This window comes from Oncorhynchus kisutch, linkage group LG11 (genome assembly GCF_002021735.2).
Source record: "Oncorhynchus kisutch isolate 150728-3 linkage group LG11, Okis_V2, whole genome shotgun sequence".
NCBI classification, from domain to species: Eukaryota; Metazoa; Chordata; class Actinopteri; order Salmoniformes; family Salmonidae; genus Oncorhynchus; species Oncorhynchus kisutch.
Window position 1 is genome coordinate 51,892,564 of NC_034184.2, and position 20,282 is coordinate 51,912,845.

The 20,282-nt window shown below is 41.1% G+C and overlaps 1 protein-coding gene across 2 annotated transcripts in view; it reads left to right on the forward strand.

The window, feature by feature from the left end:
• Positions 1–20,282, forward strand: part of LOC109899554 (WW domain-containing adapter protein with coiled-coil-like) — a 68,596-nt gene that overhangs the window by 13,304 nt on the left and 35,010 nt on the right. For both annotated transcript variants that reach the window (XM_020494892.2, XM_020494891.2), the window contains exons 4-6: positions 656–750; positions 12,738–12,853; positions 17,685–17,806. In XM_020494892.2, the coding sequence (XP_020350481.1) occupies positions 656–750; positions 12,738–12,853; positions 17,685–17,806 (333 nt within the window). The remainder of the gene's footprint in view (positions 1–655; positions 751–12,737; positions 12,854–17,684; positions 17,807–20,282) is intronic.

Consider the following 20,282-nt stretch of genomic DNA (forward strand, 5'->3'; position numbering starts at 1 on the left):
GATGTTAGCCTATAAACTACTTCACCTCTGCCTCTTTAGTTTCAAACGTCCTATGTCAATACAACTAGGCAATCAGTATTTGTTCTCAAAAGTTTATAAAATGATCTGAAAAGTTTATAAAAATGGAATGAATTACATCATTCCAAGACTATTGCAATTCACCACTAAAAAAGGTAATTAACTGTGACCTTTCCGTGATGCTTATCTGATTTTGGGGATGCCTCTGAGGTCTAGCTGCTAGTTAAAATTCTTCTAGAAATAGATTGCCAGATTCAGTTGTTCATTAACAATGTTTCATCAGTAACTTTGTTTACTAACTTGTTATTTTGAGAAGTGGTTTACTTCTAATGTGAATCTGCGTAATATTTATACCCCAAAATAAATACTACAGTGTAGTTTTGATTCCAATTGAGGTACTGGTTTCTTCTTCTGATGGTAGTTGGATGCACTTATCAGTCAGCGATGATACTTATTAGGCTGATGTCTGGCTGACGCATGCTAAGCTTACCAAAAAAGTAAGGCTACCTTGAGACAATGTATTATCCTGAGTTTCTGTTACAGACTGAATGGGACAAGTGAAAGGACTTTATTGTTCCATATCTAGCAATATGATACTTGCCTGTTGGATAAAAAACAACTTTTCTGTTCTTTCTAGGGACCAGTTATTCTCCACAGGAAAATTCACACAACCACAGCACCCATCATAGCAGCTCCAATTCACATTCGAACCCCAGCAAGACATCAGACGCAGTAAGTACATTACACGCTTACCACCCCTGCGTTGTTGATGTTAAAGCATGGTGGCCTGGACAATGTCCCAATCTCTCATTTCCTCTGAAGTGTACACTTATTCACTTCCCTGTGTGGATTTGAAAGGAAATGATTGGTTTTATGAAATAAGCTGCTGATGCCTAAAATAGTCCAATGACTTGACATTTGTGGGAAGGAGTGTACAAGTGTACACGTTTCCCTAATCATTTGCTGAACATCTTCAATGTGCTAAATGCGTCAGTCGGTCTCTTGAGTGGGACTCTATAGCCAGACACTGGACCAGACCAGGGTTCGTATGTATCAAGCATTCCAGACAGGGTCCAACATAAACTATTGTCCTGTGGCCTGGGAATAAGATGTTGGGCCAGTGGATCTTGTCAGTCACTGACTTGTCCAGGCCAGTAACTTCTCAGCACATTTTGCATTCCAGTTTGACATTTACCTGCTCTGTCAGTCTGCCATCTGAAAACCATTGAAGACCACATGCTGAAAAGTCATACTATTTGTATTTGAGCAATATGATTGGGTGGTAAAGCACCACACTTCTTGTTCTCAAGCAGTACATTACTAGGTGACACGCCCATGAGCCGTGCAGAGCAAAAATAAGCATTCATCAATCCACCCGCTGATCTTATTTTATTTATTTTAGGTGAACATACTTGCAATAGTCTGTCTACTGTTCATTTTATGCAAAACGCATATTGATATCTCTTTTGAAATGCAGATGTCTCTTTAAAGGGGCAACATCTTATTCTTAATGTGACTCGTTTCAGGAAACTAGGCACATGTTGCGTGTCACTACTTCACATGGCATCTGTGACAGGCAGAGGCGTCCATCCATGATAGTCTAGCTATCGGCATTTTTTTCCGATATTATACGTTTCTAATTTTGACAGTCGTTTTAATTTCAAGTTGGTATACTGTTAGCTTGCGAGCCAGCTAACGTTACGTGTATGATATTATTCGTATCTCAGAGCCATTTGCTTTGCTAGATATAGCCTGATGCTAGCTAGCTAACATTGAACCTGGTTGGTTAGCTGCCTGCAGATTCATGCAGGATAGTAATGTTATGAGTTGGGATTATGGTTCATTCTTTACCTAGCTAGCTACATGTTTCAACATAAGACTCCAATTTGAAAGTAACCATTTCAATAGAATGTCAATACGTCAACTGTTGCTAGACATAGCCAGAGCGAATTTACCAGCTATCTACTCTGATTTCAGAGCACTCTCGTCTGTGTGCCAGAGCGCAGAATAACTGACGAATTTATAGACGGTCAACACCCGTTGAATATGGCCAGTGTCCGTAAACGTTGGCAAGAAAGCGCAAATTGTTGCCAGCAGCATGGTTGCAATCACCAATGCTCTGGATAACATAACAGCCTAACCAGCACTGCGAGGGCAAGTAAAATGGTCAGTGAACGGTTCTCTCATGTTAGCCAGTTTGCTTGAATTGCTTGACTGTTAGGACAGAACGCTCGGCTCAACCCTTGAAGAGAGATGGTTGGGTGTAAAGCTTTTGTTCGATAAAGTTAATCTTGATGTCCAAAAACCTCATTTGAAATTGTGTTATGTTCAGATATGCATTGTCTCGAACAAACATCCGGTGAAAGTGCAGAAAACCACATCAAATTACAGAAATACTCATAATAAACATTGATAAAAGATACAAGTGTTATGCATGGAATTATAGGTAAACCTCTCCTTAATGCAACCGCTGTGTCAGATTTCAAAAAGGCTTTACGGCGAAAGCACACCTTGCGATTATGTTAGGTCAGCACCTAGCCACAGAAAAACTTCCCAGCGATTTCCCAAAGAAGTGTCAGAAATGGCGTTATAAATAGTCACTCCCAGGAATCCCAGTTCCACAAATGTTTGTTTTGTTCGATAAAGTCCAAATACCTCCTTTTTGTTAGCGCGTTTAGTTCACAAATCCAAACTTACGAGGCGAGGGCAAGTCCAGGCGAAAGTTCAGACAAAGTCCAAAAGGTTATTACAGTTCATAGAAACATGTCAAACGATGTATAGAATCAATCTTTAGGATGTTTTCATCAAAAATCTTCAATCGGACAATTCCTTTTTCTTTAGAAATGAAGAGTTACCTCTCACGGCCACGCGCATGATTTAGCTCATGGCATTCTGCCAGACACATGACTCAAACAGCTCTCATTCTCTCCCCCTTCACAGTAGAAGCCTGAAACAAGGTTCTAACGACTGTTGACATCTAGTGGAAGTCTTAGGAAGTCCAATATAACCCCATAGACACTGTATATTCGATAGGCAATGACTTGAAAAACTGCAAACCTCAAATTTCCCACTTCCTGTTTAGATTTTTTTCTCCAGTTTGCCTGCCATATGAGTTCTGTTATACTCACAGACATCATTCAAACCGTTTTAGAAACTTCAGAGGTTTTCTATCCAATATTATTAATAATATGCATATATTAGCAACTGGGACCGAGGAGCAGGCCGTTTACTCTGGGCACCTTTCATCCAAGCTACTCAATACTGCCCCTGCAGCCATAAGAAGGTAACAAACTATAGTTTTGGTAAGCCTGTTAGGACTTCTACTTTGTGCATGACAAGTAATTTTTCCAACAATTGTTTACAGGCAGATTAGTTATAATTCGTTATCACATATCCAGTGGGTTAGAAGTCTACACTAAGTTAACTGTGCCTTTTAAACAGCTTGGAAAATGGCTTAAGGACAACACAGTCAAGGTATTGGAGTGGCCATCACAATGCCCTGACCTCAATCCTATAGCAAATCTGTAGGCAGAACTTAAAAAGCGTGTGGAAGCAAGGAGGCCTACAAACCTGACTCGGTTACACCAGCTCTGTCAGGAGGAATGGGACAAAATTCATCCAATTTATTGTGGGAAGTTTTGGTTAGCCTTCCACAAGCATTTGACCCAAGTTAAACAATTTAAAGCCAATACTACCAAATACTAATTGAGTATGTAAACTTCTGACCAACTGGGAATGTGATGAAAGAAATAAAAGCTGAAATAAATAATTCTCTACTATTATTCTGACATTTCAAGTTCTTAAAATAAAGTGGTGATCCTAACTGACCCAAGACAGGGAATTTTTACTTGGAATAAATGTCAGGAATTGTGAAAAACTGAGTTGAGATGTATTTGGCTAACGTGTATGTGAACTTCGACTTCCGCTTACGTACTTACATCCCTTGACACCCCACCCCCACCCCCGCCAGGCACAAACATTGAGGGTTCATCGCAACCAACAGGCAGATTTTAGTCTTACCCATTACTGCTGAATTCCATAATTCTAGTAATTGGAGATTACATGAACCTGCTTGTTAAAGCAATCTTGCTTGCAACCAAAAACGCACAAGAAAAAACCACCAGGGTCCGGTTTCCATATAGCGATGGAACTTAGGCTTACGAGTATTTTTTAACAATGCATCGTTCACTACAATTGGATGTTCTGGTGCCCTTCTGGAATGTAAGTTTTTCTTACATTTTGTCATACTGTATTTTTTTTCTTCTTCCAGAAATAAATAATTAAATGTTTTAATAATTGTTCCTACGATGGCCGAAGATGTAACGTGCGTTTCCCAAAAACACCACGCGGAGAACTTTTGCTAAGTACGTCGTTAGACCACCACGTGTCAGTGATGGGATCGAAAGAAAAGTAGGGCTTATTAGGTTTACCCAATAATAATGCACTGAAACACAGATTGGGCACGTTATTGCGCACGTTGTTACAAATCAAATATATTGAGGAACTCAATTGACAAAATGGAACTCAATTGATTTAAATATGATAGGCTACATGGGCCTACATTTTCCAATCTTTTAATGCAGTCATCTGTGTTAATTTGAAGCATCTTTTTATCCTTTGCTTATTCGTAACAATTGCAACGACTCTGTATTTGTAGTCTACTTCGTTCTGAAGTTATTGGTAGTCAGACAGATAAACATCATGGTTTTAGCAGAGATCTTTCAATAGTAGCACAAGATGGCAAAAAAAAGCATCTAACGAAGCACTTACCTGCTACGAGTGGTCTGAGGCAGTCGGTAAATAACGAGCGTTTTCAAGTGCAACTTTAGTAACGGTGGTTTTGGGAAACAGCTCAGCGATAACGATGCCCTTAAGAAGGTTCTAACGATGAACATGGTCATAAAATACTTTTAGGAAACCATGCCCTGATCAGTTGATCTCTTGTTACTGTGTCAAGCGAGTTTGATACAGACAGCTGCGCGTCTATGTTCTCCACTACCACCCCCATTGAAATATTGATCAGGTGCATCAGAAACCATAAAGCTGCTTCAATGTAAACATACTTATTAGGGTACAACAATATAGTTGGCTTATATATTTCGTTAAAACATTTCACCTTAATGTTGTAACTGCCACGTCTTTTGGGGATATTTCAACAACTTGATCTAAGCACCTCGCCTCCGTTTTGTCCACAAAACAAGGACAATAAATAAAAGTACTGGGGCGGATGGTTGCGCCATTTCCCTTAATGCAGATTCCATCTTTAAATGGCAAAATATTATAAACTCAGAAAAAAAAGAAACTTCCTCTCTCTGTCAACTGCGTTTTATGTTCAGCAAACTTAACATGAGTAAATATTTGTATAAACATAAGATTCAACAACTGAGACAAACTGAACAAGTTCCACCGACATGTGACTAACAAATGGAATAATGTGTCCCTGAACAAAGGGGTCAAAATCAAAAGTAAGTTGGGGTCTGGTGTGGCCACCAGCTGCGTTAAGTACTGCAGTGCATCTCCTCCTCATGGACTGCACCAGATTTTCCAGTTCTTGCTGTGAGATGTTACCCCACTCTTCCACCAAGGTCCCTTCAAGTTCCCGGACATTTCTGGGTGGAATGGCCCTAGCCCTCACCCTCCGATCCAACAGGTCCTAGATGTGCTCAATGGGATTGAGATCCGGGCTCTTCGCTGGCCACGGCAGACCACTGACATACCTGCCTTGCAGGAAATCACTCACAGAACGAGCAGTAGGCTGGTGGCATTGTCATGCTGGAGGGTCATGTCAGGATGAGCCTGCACGAAGGGTACCACATGAAGGAGGAGGATGTCTTCCATGTAATGCAAAGCGTTGAGATTGCCTGCAAATCTCAGTCCGATGATGCTGTGACACACCGCCCCAGACCATGATGGACCCTCCAAATCGATCCCGATCCAGAGTACAGGCCTCGGTGTAACACTCATTCCTTTGACGATAAATGTGAATCTGACCATCACCCCTGGTGAGGCAAAACCGTGACTCGTCAGTGAAGAGCACTTTTTGCCAGTCATGCCTGGTCCAGCGACAATTGGTTTGTGCCCATAGGCGACGCGGTTGCCCATGAGGACCTGCCTTACAACAGGCCTACTAGAAGTCCTAGTATGATGTTTAAAGCCTTTACAATGGTGATCTGTGAAGTTATCTGGACTTTTACGAATTATCTTTGAAAGACAGGGTCCTGAAAAAGGAACATTTCTTTATATATAGTTTATATGCCATTTGATAACTTTGTTAGCCTACATTTTCATTTGATAAATAAATATAGATTATTTAAATCTAACAATTGACTTGATTTCGTAACACATTTCAAATATGGACAGTCCAGGGATATTTTTCCCCCGATCTTGATAAAAATGACCTCGTCAGACAATTATTTTAAAGTCTTGTATTTGATTGATTTAAATTGTAAACAAATAAAATAAGGGCAGGCTTCAGTTTTCCATTCATACGTGTCGGGTACATTGTCACAGTACATTTGCCTTGGTAAACGAGAAAATACTCTTTCAGAGGTCCAGAATGATTGTCGAACGGATAGATAAATTGTCCTTTTGTCTTCTCAAAAAGTAGGTCTTTGATAGCAAGCAGGACCAAGGTAACACCGATATCAAGTGAAAACCTACAGGGGGAAACAGTCTTATGCTTCTATCAGCTGCTAGGCTAATTCCTCTCCTACTTTCGTTTTCATTTAAAAGATGTTAAGTGTGTGTGTCAAGTGGCTGGCCTCTTCAGTCAGTAATGAGCTGTGAAGCTGCTGTCTTGGATGAGTTCATGAACATTGGTTTCCCAAAGAACGGAGCCTGAACACGGCCTTGCCTTTCTTTATTGTTGTCCATAGACCCTAGTCCCTAATTATTGGATGACATTGAACATAATTCAAGTGTTTGTCACTTGTCAAAAGTAAAGATCAGCAAAATGTATTTTATTTAACTTTTATTATATTTAGCTGACTGGTACCATGCACACCATTACTCAACAGGCCTGTTAATACAACACATTTGTATCTGTAGTCCCTGGGCAGGTGGTTTTCCGAATCAGGAAACATTATTGCAATGCTACCAATGTTGCTAGGAATTTGTCTTGGGTTTTGTACATGGAAGCATCCACCTCAACAATCACAAAAACAGCAATATTTTGAAATCTTGAAGCCTTCCTAGTTGTCAGTTGGGTTAGCCAGCATCTGTCCCTCCGTCTCATCTCCCAACCAGCCCTGGTATCGGAGCCAAACCTTCATGCCCAGATAGACCCACACATCTTTTACATCTCACATTGCAAGCTCTTGCATCAGATCTAATCCCTCTCTTGCTGCGGTATATATTTTTTGCCTCAACTCTTGGTGGGATAAAATGCAGCGTTGTATTTTCTCCTATCCTTACTTAATTGTCCCTTCTCATGCTCTTTCCTTTCCCGAATGTCTTCATGCCAAATGTCTCTGTCTCTCTGTCTCTCTGTCTCTCTGTCTCTCTGTCTCTCTGTCTCTCTGTCTCTCTGTCTCTCTGTCTCTCTGTCTCTGTCTCTCTCTCTCTCTCTCTCTCTCTCTCTCTCTCTCTCTGTCTCTCTGTCTCTCTGTCTCTCTGTCTCTCTGTCTCTCTGTCTCTCTGTCTCTCTGTCTCTCTGTCTCTCTGTCTCTCTGTCTCTCTGTCTCTCTGTCTCTCTGTCTCTCTGTCTCTCTGTCTCTCCTCTCTGTCTCTCTGTCTCTCTCTCTGTCTCTCTGTCTGTCTCTCTCTCTGTCTGTCTCTCTCTCTGTCTGTCTCTCTCTCTGTCTGTCTCTCTCTCTGTCTGTCTCTCTCTCTGTCTGTCTCTCTCTCTGTCTGTCTCTCTCTCTGTCTGTCTCTCTCTCTGTCTGTCTCTCTCTCTGTCTGTCTCTCTCTCTGTCTGTCTCTCTCTCTGTCTGTCTCTCTCTCTGTCTCTCTCTCTGTCTCTCTCTCTGTCTCTCTCTGTCTCTCTCTCTGTCTCTGTCTCTGTCTCTGTCTCTCTCTCTGTCTCTCTCTCTGTCTCTCTCTCTGTCTCTCTCTCTGTCTCTCTCTCTGTCTCTCTCTCTGTCTCTGTCTCTCTCTCTGTCTCTCTCTCTCTCTGTCTCTCTCTCTCTCTGTCTCTCTCTCTGTCTCTCTCTGTCTCTCTCTCTCTCTGTCTCTCTCTCTCTCTGTCTCTCTCTCTCTTTCTCTCTTTCTCTCTTTCTCTCTTTCTCTCTCTCTCTTTCTCTCTCTCTTTCTCTCTCTTTCTCTCTCTTTCTCTCTCTTTCTCCCTCTACAGGGCCTTCATAAAGTATTCAGACTTTTCCCACATTTTGTTACTCTGAATTTAAAATGGTTTCCATTGAGACTTTGTCACGGCCTAAACACAACACCATATGCACAAAAAAAAGAGAAATGTTTATACACACACATACAGTGGGGAAAAAAAGTATTTAGTCTGCCACCAATTGTGCAAGTTCTTCCACTTAAAAAGATGAGGCCTGTAATTTTCATCATAGGTAAACTTCAACTATGACAGACAAAATGAGGGAAAAAATCCAGAACATTTATATTGCCCTTTAAATATTTGACATGACTTGAATATATCACAAGTATATCTTGTCTTTCTTTGGCTATGCCGGATTAAGTGATATGACATGCTATTCTATAAAATAATTTCTCTAAGCTCAATCAGGTGATATTAATTATCATGTAAATGTAATTAACTAGAGTCGGGCACCACAAAATAATATTTATAGAGCTGTTATCTTCCGAATAAACTCTTAAAGACCTAGTAATATTTTACCTCAATAGCAGTCAACATTAATCGTCATCTTACTTCAGTCTCATCTGAAAGTTGTAAATTTCTGCAAGAACCCTGGCTAACAATTTGAAACAGCAATACAAAATTGGGTTTAATTTATTTAATAAATACCTAACTAATCACACATGCACATAATTAATCATCACATAATTAAATCATAACAAATTACTTCGTAACGGAAAACATCCCTAGCGGGCGGAACAGATATGGCCGCTTGTTACACAAAGGAAAAGGGGCTGGGTTGAGTGAAAGAGCGGGAAGACAGCACAGCTTCGACTTTGTTCCTATCGTAATTACAGTATCTTATGCATTCTAAATTACCGCCCATTTGGAAAAGGAAAATGCAATACATATTTACTCTGAGCTACGCTTCAGTAGGTTGGTCGTAGATGGAAGACCGTGTTGCCAAACCGAGTCCTTTGTCCTTTGAAGAATGTCTCTGGTGGTCAATTGGATACGTTGTGGTAATGTTGTTGTGTGGTAGATGGGATACTCTGTCTGTTCCTTCCTAACCTGCGTTTGCAGCTGCGGTCGCTAACTCAGCGGCTAGGAGATATCACTTCTGTCGTGAATAAGAGTTCAAAGTTCATACCATTCGCAACCAAAGCTCATGCTGATGTTGGCTTCGTTCTGTAGTTATTATCTGAACCATTCTGACATCGGACCGTCGTCCTCACATCCTCGGAACAGGAATTTCTGTTGTCGTCAAGGCTTTATATAGGAAGGGAGAGGAGGGCGTGTTTGAAAAGTTTTATAGCCCATGTCCCTTCACAGGGCGGGCCCCTGATTTGAGCAGCCCTAACTTATGAAAACCCACATCTCACATTTTAGAAGCTAATATCACATTTCATCCCGTCACAAATAATTTCATATTCAAACATTTTAAATTGAACAACAATTCCATGTGAATCCGATAACTCTGTGTAGACTTTCCACTGTAGAGTTTGTCATCTTATCATTGATTAGAATGTCTCAGATGACAACCGAACTGACATCATATTCATTAAGTACCACTGCATATGTTCAATTGTTCTGATTACCAGAATATAGTTAATTTCCCCCACCTACTGATGATCCCAGAATCTCTGTTAACCACACTCCCTCATACTGAAAAGATATACTCAAATATTTACAGAAATGTGAGTGGTGTACTCACTTTTGTGATATACTGTGTGTGTGTGTGTGTGTGTGTGTATACATACAGTGCCTTGCGAAAGTATTCGGCCCCCTTGAACTTTGCGACCTTCTTCCACATTTCAGGCTTCAAACATAAAGATATAAAACTGTATTTGTTTGAAGAATCAACAAGTGGGACACAATCATGAAGTGGAACGACATTTATTGGATATTTCAAACTTTTTTAACAAATCAAAATCTGAAAAATTGGGCGCGCAAAATTATTTAGCCCCTTTACTTTCAGTGCAGCAAACTCTCTCCAGAAGTTCAGTGAGGATCTCTGAATGATCCAATGTTGACCTAAATGACTAATGATGATAAATACAATCCACCTGTGTGTAATCAAGTCTCCGTATAAATGCACCTGCACTGTGATAGTCTCAGAGGTCCGTTAAAAGCGCAGAGAGCATCATGAAGAACAAGGAACACACCAGGCAGGTCCGAGATACTGTTGTGAAGAAGTTTAAAGCCGGATTTGGATACAAAAAGATTTCCCAAGCTTTAAACATCCCAAGGAGCACTGTGCAAGCGATAATATTGAAATGGAAGGAGTATCAGACCACTGCAAATCTACCAAGACCTGGCCGTCCCTCTAAACTTTCAGCTCATACAAGGAGAAGACTGATCAGAGATGCAGCCAAGAGGCCCATGATCACTCTGGATGAACTGCAGAGATCTACAGCTGAGGTGGGAGACTCTGTCCATAGGACAACAATCAGTCGTATATTGCACAAATCTGGCCTTTATGGAAGAGTGGCAAGAAGAAAGCCATTTCTTAAAGATATCCATAGAAAGTGTTGTTTAAAGTTTGCCACAAGCCACCTGGGAGACAAACCAAACATGTGGAAGAAGGTGCTCTGGTCAGATGAAACCAAAATTGAACCTTTTGGCAACAATGCAAAACATTATGTTTGGCGTAAAAGCAACACAGCTCATCACCCTGAACACAGTCCCCACTGTCAAACATGGTGGTGGCAGCTTCATGGTTTGGGCCTGCTTTTCTTCAGCAGGGACAGGGAAGATGGTTAAAATTGATGGGAAGATGGATGGAGCCAAATACAGGTCCATTCTGGAACAAAACCTGATGGAGTCTGCAAAAGACCTGAGACTGGGACGGAGATTTGTCTTCCAACAAGACAATGATCCAAAACATAAAGCAAAATCTACAATGGAATGGTTAAAAAATAAACATATCCAGGTGTTAGAATGGCCAAGTCAAAGTCCAGACCTGAATCCAATCGAGAATCTGTGGAAAGAACTGAAAACTGCTGTTCACAAATGCTCTCCATCCAACCTCACTGAGCTCGAGCTGTTTTGCAAGGAGGAATGGGAAAAAATTTCAGTCTCTCGATGTGCAAAACTGATAAAGACATACCCCAAGCGACTTACAGCTGTAATCGCAGCAAAAGGTGGCGCTACAAAGTATTAACTTAAGGGGCTGAATAATTTTGCAAGCCCAATTTTTGTTTTTGATTTGTTAAAAAAGTTTGAAATATCCAATAAATGTAGTTCATGATTGTATCCCACTTGTTGATTCTTCACAAAAAAATACAGTTTTATATCTTTATGTTTGAAGCCTGAAATGTGGCAAAAGGTCGCAAAGATCAAGGGGGCCGAATACTTTCGCAAGGCACTGTATATTATACACACATCTTTTCAGTATGAGGGAGTATATATAATGCACAAAAATAGTATTTCGCTCAATTTGTGCACAGATCTGTTTACACCCCTGTAAATCATTATTTATTATTTGCAAAAAATAATCTGTCCACCTGACGGGCGTGCCATATCAAGAATCTTATTAAACAGCATGATCATTGCACAGTTGCACCTTGTGCTGAGGACAATACAAGTTACTCCACAATACTAACCTAAATGAGAGTGAAAAGAAGGAAGCCTGTACATAATATAAATAATCCAAAACATGCCTGAGTACCACACTCCATATTTTGGGGATATCAAGAAACAGAATAGAGCTAAGCACAGGCAAAATACTAGAGGAAAATCTGGTTGTCTGCTTTCCAACAAACACTGGGAGACAAATTCACCTTTCAGCAGGACAATAACCTAAACCAAAGGCCAAATATTCACTGCTTACCAAGACTGCTGAATGTTCCTGGGTGGCATCTATGGCAAGAGTTAAATGGCTGTCTAGCGACAACCAACTTGATAGAGCTTGAAGAATTGTTTTAATTCATGTGTAAATATGGTACAATCCAGGTGTGCCAAGCTCTTAGGCTTACCCAGAAAGACTCAGTTGTAATTGCTGCCATATGTGATTAACATTTCTTGACTCTGGTGTGAATACTTATGTAAATCAGATATTACTGTATTTCAATAAATTTACTTTAACTTCTAAAAACATGTTTTGTCTTTGTCATGGTGTATTGTGTGTAGATGGGTGAGAAATAAATGTTATCCATTTTGAATTCCCGCTGTAACACAACAAAGTTGAATAAGTGAAGGTGTATGAATACTTTCTGAAGACATTGTTGATGCCCTCAGTCTGCTTGCTTGCTTGTGGTGGCACAATGCACAGAATGATGGCTTGAAATAACTTTCTGTGGTTCATGTCACCTGGTAGGTCCGCCGTTGTGAGACCAGTCTCTCGGCAGATGTTGGCCTCCCGTGGTATTCCTGTCTCGGGAGGTCCTCAACGTAAAATGCTGCCCTCTCCCTCACTCACCTTTTTTTCCTTTCTCCCTTACATAAATGTCCTCTTCCTCAGCCATATGAAGATAAAGATGACTGGTCAGAGCACATCAGTTCCTCTGGGAAGAAGTACTACTACAACTGCAGGACCGAGGTCTCACAGTGGGAGAAACCCAAAGAGTGGCTGGAGAGGTACGCATTACGCCATTTTCATTAACATAATACCGATTTCACACTACTGAGCCTAGTTGAGCTGAACTGTGCTGGCTGGCCTGGTTTTCTATTCATTTTTAAAATGCTTGTCTCTTATTAAGTCCTTGATGAGCTGTGAAACTGATGTCTGAATTCATAAACACTGCTTACCAAAAAACTGAGAATAAGATGGCTTTGCTTTGCTCTACCCTGGTCCTGATTTGTTATTGCATGAAATGTAACATAAGCCATATTGTTTGTAAGTTACCATTCCATTTGCAGGGCCTTAAAAAATCCACATTTCGGAGAACGTGGACAGAATCTTGGAATACAGACACTTAAAACTGACATTCAACAATATTCAAAAATGTATTGAACTTAGTATGAAATCAACTTCATTTGTTGACATTATTAGAAAATGCATTCATTAAGTTAATCATAAGACATTAACAAAATGCATCAGTTTTTCATATATTTCTGGAACTTTCTGAAACGGCGTGTGGTGCAGGTATGATTAAGGCAGCCCCCCGCACCTCTCTGATTCAGGGGGGTTGGGTTAAATGCGGAAGACACGTTTCATTTGAATGCATTGTTGTACCACTGACTAGATATCCACCTTTCCCTTTCTTAATTTTGTGTAGCCGTTAGCGATGATGCTAATAATTACAAAAGTTCTGGTAGAAATGAAAAGGCTTTCCAGAAAACCTTTTCCAGTTAAATTTGAACTACAAAGTAGCCTTCTCGTGAACCAGGCTTCCCTAAAACAGGAAGCATGGGGAAGTTCCATGGCAGTAATCCTCTAAAGAGAGTTTGGAAACCTGGTGCATGCGCAGCCCCCTCTTGTATTCCCTGTTCACCCATGAATGCGTGGCCACGCACGCCTCCAACTCAATCAAGTTTGCAGACGACACAACAGTAGTAGGCTTATTACCAACAATGACGAGACGGCCTACAGGGAGGAGGTGAGGTCTCGGAGTGTGGTGCCAGGGAAATATCCTCACTCAATGTCAACAAAACAAGATAATTGTGGACTTCGGGAAACAGCAGAGGGAGCACCCCACCTATCCACATTTACGGGGCCGCAGTGGAGAAGGTGGAATGCTTCAAGTTCTTTGGCGTACACATCACTGACAAACTGAAATGGTCCACCCACACAGTCTGGTGAAGAAGGTGCAACAGTGCCTCTTTAACCTCAGGAGGTTGAAGAAATTTGGCTTGGTACCTAAAACCCTAACAAACTTTTACAGAGGCACAATTGAGAGCATCCTGTCGGGCTGTATCACCGCCTGGTATGGCAACTGCACCGCCCGCAACTGCAGGGCTCTCCAGAGGGTGGTGTGGTCTGCCCAACGCATCACCGGGGGCAAACTACCTGCCCTCCAGGACACCTACATCACCTGATGTCACAGGAAGGCCGAAAAGATCAAGGACAACCACCCGAGCCACTGCCTGTTCACCCCGCTATCATCCAGAAGGCGAGGTCAGTACAGGTGCATCAAAGCTGGGACCGAGAGACAGAAGCTGTTTTTCAATCTCAAGGCCATCAGACTGTTAATCACTAGCACATTAGAGGCTGCTGCCTATATACATAGACTTGAAATTACTTATTGGCCACTAATAATGTTTACATATTTTCTATTTCTCAACTTGTATATACTGTATTCTATTCTACTGTTAGTATATGCCGCCCTGACATTGCTTGTCCATGTATTTATATTTTCTCCTTTACTTAGATTTGTGTGTATTGGGTATATGTTGTGAAATTGTTAGATATTACTCCACTGTTGGAGCTAGGAACAATAATTTCGCTACACCCGCAATAACAGCTGCTGAACACGTGTATGTGACCAATAACATTTTATTTTATTTGATCAGTGACGCCTCGCAACACGTCAAACCAATTAAATGCCTTGCTTTGGCGGAGCTCCAAAGGCGCTCACCAGATTAGTGCCTTAGGAGCAACCGTGCAAAAATTAATCAAATACATTTTACCTCTAATGCTAATCTCCAGGAAGCCTAATTGTCTCCTTATTTCCATACTGTACTTGCATGACAAGAGTTTGATTTCCACTAAACAATTTTATGTCCGCACTTACAAGGCATGTACAAAACCTGGTATATGGTTTGCCTCATACTAAACATTGTCTACTGGTATCATTTTAAACTGCACATATAACTCGACATGTAAACCGTGTATGAGTTTAGCTATTCTCTGCTTCAGATGAGATGCCCAGAAGGCCAGTAATGCCATCATACTGTAGGCTTATGACTGCATTGGCGATGCATCCCTTATGATAAGCTGCAAATGGATTCACATAGCTAATATACTGAGGGTGACAATCAAATAAAACAGATTGGAGTTCTACAACTACACAAAAAGGACATGTTCATTTGGGAATACAACAGACACATTAGACAGAACACCACCCCCCCTTGATTGTGATGTGATTCATCAACATTGACACTAGTTCATTTGTAATAATGGTTTAACACAATGCAAACACTCCGGGTAGCCGTTTTGATTACCTGTATAATAGATGGATAAAATACGTTTTTTTTTTTTTTGTCCTAGACTTGGTACTCCGGTACCGCTTGCCATGCGGTAGTAGAGAGAACAGCCTATGACCAGGGTGGCTGGGATTTTTGACAAGTTTTAGGGCCTTCCTTTGACACCGCCTGGTGTAGAGGTCCTGGATGGCAGGCAGCTTTGCCCCAGTAATGTACTGGGCCATACGCACTATCCTCTAGTGCCTTGCAGTTGGAGGCTGAGCAAATGCCGTACCAGGCAGGATGCTCTCGATGTTGCAGCTGTAGAACCTTTTGAGGATCTCAGGACCCATGCCAAATCTTTTTCGTTTCCTGAGGGGGAATAGGCTTTGTCGTGCCCTCTGCACGACTGTTTTTGTGTGTTTGGATCATTCTAGTGTGTTGATGTGGACACCAAGGAACTTGAAGCTCTCAACCTGCTCCACTACAGCCCTGTCGGTGAGAATGGGGGCGTTCTCGGTCAGGTGAACAAAAACTCCAGACCAGTGGTGGCCAACCCTGCTCCACTGATCCCTGATCTACAGGGTGAGCAGACTTCAATTCCAGCCCAGCAATAGCGCACTTGACTCAACTCATAAGGTTGAATCGGGTGTGTTATTGCTTGTCTGAAACAGAAGCTTGCACATCCAGCAGACCTCCAGCATGATTGGTCTGCTCCAATTGTTGTCGATTATAACTATTTTTGTATACAACATTTGCTAACATAGGTAGGCCTGCACATGTAACCCATGGCATATAGGATATGCCCTTAGTCTGTTGGGGCATTCATTGGGACCTCTCCATCTGCAAACAGGCTTTGACAGCTTTCCATGTCTGAAGACAGAAAACATCACAGAAATCGTGTTCATAATACTCAAATTAGACAGAACTGAATATTATGTTGCCATTTATCGCTCTCTCCTCAGTTTTCCCATCTAGGGACTGGAACTATGAAAAGATTCTCCAATGTCCGCCCACAAAATGACCTGCCCTAACCAATAGCTAGCCTAGGCAGCCAATAGTGCATGGGCACTAGATCTGCACAATCTGCTGCATAGGTTATTAGCCTACACTCTCCCTTCAATGACAGCAGCAATTTCACTCTCTTTCATGGCTGTTATTTATGCTTTTGGTGACTATTTTTAATTTACAATGATTGCATCAGAATAGCTAGCTAATAGGATGTTGGGTGATTACATTTAATTCCCTTAGCTGGAAAGTTGGCTAGCTAGCAGCTCAGTTGTTAGCCTTCAAAGTCACCTACTTGTAGCCAGCCAGCTAGCTAATAATAGATTGTTTAATAAAGAAAACCATTTATTTACTTGCCTCTGCTGTTTGACCAAGGACCCAATCTTAATGTTTTTGGTGGTAGCACAGCCAGTGGCCACGTGGACGAATCGAGACTAGGGGAAAAAAGTGTTTGTCATCAGCATAATCCACTTTCAATTTCTATAAATAGCAGACTATCGGCCACACTTAAACTAGCATAGGCAACAACTACCCGGACGGAAAAAAGTGACTCATATAACACACAGCACCCGTTCTATGGGCGTGTGGGTGGAGGGTTCTTGAAATGTAACATCCAATCAAAATCCCAGTCGACCATTCAAAACGGTTTTGCAATACAAAATTCTCTAGACCTCAAAGTGAGGCGTGACAACGACGTGATTTGAGGTATGGCAACGTGAGACTAACTACAAAGTAGCCTTCCTGACAGAATGATATCATTATTTGCATCAATCCTGTGGCCATTTTGGAATTTGGGGAGAAACTAAACTCAATCAAATGTATTTATAAAGCCCTTTTTACATCAGCCGATGTCACAAAGTGCTATATAGAAACCCAGCCTAAAACCCCAAACAGCAAGCATTGCAGATGGAGAAGCACAGTGGCTAGGGAAAAACTCCCTAGAAAGGCATGAACCTAGGAAGAAGCCATGCTCTGAGGGGTAGCTGGTCCTCTTCTGGCTGTGCTGGGTTGAGATTATAACAGTATATGGCCAAAATGTTCAAACGTTCATAGATGATCCGCAGGGTCAAATAATTATAATAATAGTGGTTGTAGAGGGTGCAACAGGTCAGCACCTCAGGAGTAAATTTTAGTTGGCTTTTCCATACAGATTAAACTGAATCGGGCAAAAAAATTCAAACATATTATATAGGGCTCTACCTTAACGCAGATCTTCATCTTTGAGTGACAATGTGTTTTACTTACCTTAGGGCCCTGGTCAAAAGTAGTGATGGATGGATGGTGCCATTTGAGATGCAATCTTGAGCTCTAACTTGACTGTTTGTTTGTTTCCCAGAGAGCAGAGGCAGAAGGAGTCCTCCACTAAGTTGACGCCGGTCAACAGTTTCCCCAAAGACCGGGACTACAGACGGGAGGCCATGCAGCAGGCTACATCAGCCACTGGCTTTACTGCTGCTAGTAAGTCTTTAAAAAATGTATTTTTTATACAAGGTCTCCCATTGAGGTACAAAAGTAGGCTTGGCCGGTGTCATGCCTTCATACTGACCTTGTGCCATACTGGGATATTCGGTAATACCTGCATTAAGCACAAGGGGAGCTATTTTCGAACCCCACAGCCTCTGTAATCCGAAGGTTAGCAATGCTAACAAGTACATGTAAAATCCCATAGAGAATTCTAACTAAATGGTAACGAGCGCATTGCAAATATTTTATACGGTCTCTGATCTAAACTATTTAACGACAGACATCCCAGTTCATACAAGTAACTCTAAAATGCTACTCAGTTTGCTGCATGCCCAAAACATATTAGACTGCAAGGCTCTTGATCCAGGAGGGGGTTCTATTTATTTATTTATTTATTTTACCTTTATTTAACCAGGCAAGTCAGTTAAGAACAAATTCTTATTTTCAATGATGGACTAGGAACAGTGGGTTCAGGGGCAGAACGACAGATTTGTACCTTGTCAGCTCGGGGGTTTGAACTTGCAACCTTCCGGCTACTAGTCCAACGCTCTAACCACTAGGCTACCTTGCCGCAACACTTGATTTTGGTAGAAGCTAACTGCCTTAGCTAGATAGCCAATTAGCTACTAAATGATCAATCCAAATGCACAACTGCAGAGCATTTACAACATTTTAGACAGTTATCTTAACTATTAAGTTATCTTGCTGGCAAACATTTAGTTGTGAATTCCATACTGTAACTACATCTAGGGTTTCAAAGGGTCGGTAAATTTCCAGACATTTTCCATGGGAAGTTAAGCCTTGAAATGTAGCTTAAATTCATGAAAAAGGTTGCCTTATAACAGCTAACCTTTTTTTGTGGGATATACATTAGGCAATTCTAGGTCTTGTGGCATATTTTGGTTAAACTATCCCCAATTCAATGGAATTGCAACCCTCTACATGCACAGTGCATTCTTCCATCACATGTACAGCTGATTCTCAAGATCTTGCACACTAATGAGATGCTATTGTGCCCACACTATTACACTGTCTGAGCCAAGGACTACATGCTTTCTGGTAAGTTTTGATTACAACACTGGGAGGGGTGAATATATTTTATGACTTACCCTACCGTTCAAAAGTTTGTGGTCACTTAGATATGTCCTTGTTTTTGAAATAAAATCACATTTTTGTCCTTTAAAATAACATCAGAAATACAGTGTAGACGTTGTAAATGACTATTGTAGCTGGAAACAGGCCCATTATCAGCAACCGTCACTCCTGTGTTCCAATGGCACGTTGTGTTAGAAAACCCTTTTGCAATTGTTAGCACAGGTGAAAACTGTAGTGCTGATTAATGAAGCAATTACAACTGGCCTTCTTTAGACTAGTTGAGTATCTGTAGCGTCAGCATTTGTGGGTTCAATTACAGGCTCAAAGTGTCCAGAAACAAAGGCCTTTCTTCTGAAATTTGTCAGTCTATTCTTGTTTTGAGAAATGAAGGCTATTCCATGCGAGAAATTACCAAGAAACTGAAGATATTGTACAACGCTTACTACTCCCTTCACAGAGCAGCACAAACTGTCCCTAACCAGAATAGAAAGAGGAGTGGGAGGCCCCGGTGCACAACTGGGCAAGAGGACAAGTACATTAGAGTTGAATAACAGACACCTCACAAGAACTCAACCAGCAGGGTCATTAAATAGTACCCAGTCTCAAAGTCAACCGTGAAGAGGTGACTCCAACAGCTCCTCTGTCCAGTGTCTGTGTTCTTTTGCCCATCTTAATCTTTTATTTTTATTGGCCAGTCTGAGATATAGCTTTTTCTTTGTAACTCTGCCTAGAAGGCCAGCATCCCAGAGTCGCATCTTCACCGTTGACGTTCAAAACCACTCTTATAATTCTCTGGTATTTGTGACTTGGTGTTTTCAGATCATTTTAATCTAAGGCTGTCATTGTCTCAGTGAAAGTGTAGTCACTTACTAGAGATACTGCAGGAGTGGTGGTGGCTCATGTTGGTGAGTGTGTGCCTGTGCTGTACAGCCAGATGGGGAGGACAGTCTAGCAGGGGCTTCTAACCAGACTTCAAAAGCCTGTTGATTTGAGATGGTTTGAATCATTAGGATGTTTATCCAAGCTAGAACTAATGTGTACAGTGGGGTCTGAAATTGACACCCTTGATAAAGATGAGCAATAATGACTAAAATAAATAATTAAAATACTGAGCTATATTGTATGCTCAAGAAAATGGAAAGTATATTTACAATTTGCTCAAATACATCAAAAGTTAGGTGGGGGTCAAAATTGACACCCCTGAAGATTATTATAAATAAAGCAGTCAAAAGTTTATTTGGTCCCATATTCCTAGCATTCAGTGACTACATCGCTTGTGACTCTACCAACTTGGATGAATCTACCCACAATACCCCATAGTGAGAAAGCAAAAATAGATTTTTAGTAATGTTTGCTAATTTATTACAAATAACAT